This window comes from Eimeria mitis, genomic scaffold (assembly GCF_000499745.2).
Source record: "Eimeria mitis Houghton genomic scaffold, Emh_scaff165, whole genome shotgun sequence".
NCBI lineage: Eukaryota > Apicomplexa > Conoidasida > Eucoccidiorida > Eimeriidae > Eimeria > Eimeria mitis.
In genome coordinates, this window is record NW_013569966.1 from 13,386 (window position 1) to 13,626 (window position 241).

The 241-nt window shown below is 56.8% G+C and overlaps 1 protein-coding gene across 1 annotated transcript in view; it reads left to right on the forward strand.

The window, feature by feature from the left end:
• Nucleotides 1–241, forward strand: part of EMH_0001450 (uncharacterized protein) — a gene marked incomplete at both ends in the record, with an annotated part of 7,447 nt that overhangs the window by 7,008 nt on the left and 198 nt on the right. Inside the window, one exon of the mRNA XM_013495587.1 lies at nucleotides 33–239. Coding sequence (XP_013351041.1) covers nucleotides 33–239 — 207 coding nt within the window. The remainder of the gene's footprint in view (nucleotides 1–32; nucleotides 240–241) is intronic.

The following is a 241-nucleotide window of genomic DNA, read 5'->3' on the forward strand; positions in this document are numbered from 1 at the left end:
TGCTGCTGCTGCTGCTGCTGTTGCTGCTGCAGGGGGCAGCAGCTGCTCGGTGCGGTTTGAAATGGGGTATTCTGTGTGTCTTTGTCTTGGCCTTCTCTACGGCCGCATGAATCCCAATCAGCTGCCTCTTTATGCTGCTGCTGCTCCACTGCAGCAGCAGCAGCAGCAGCAGCAGCAGCAGCAGCAGAAAAAGAAGAGACAACGCTTCTGCTGCGCACCATGGATAGGGCTCATGACGAGA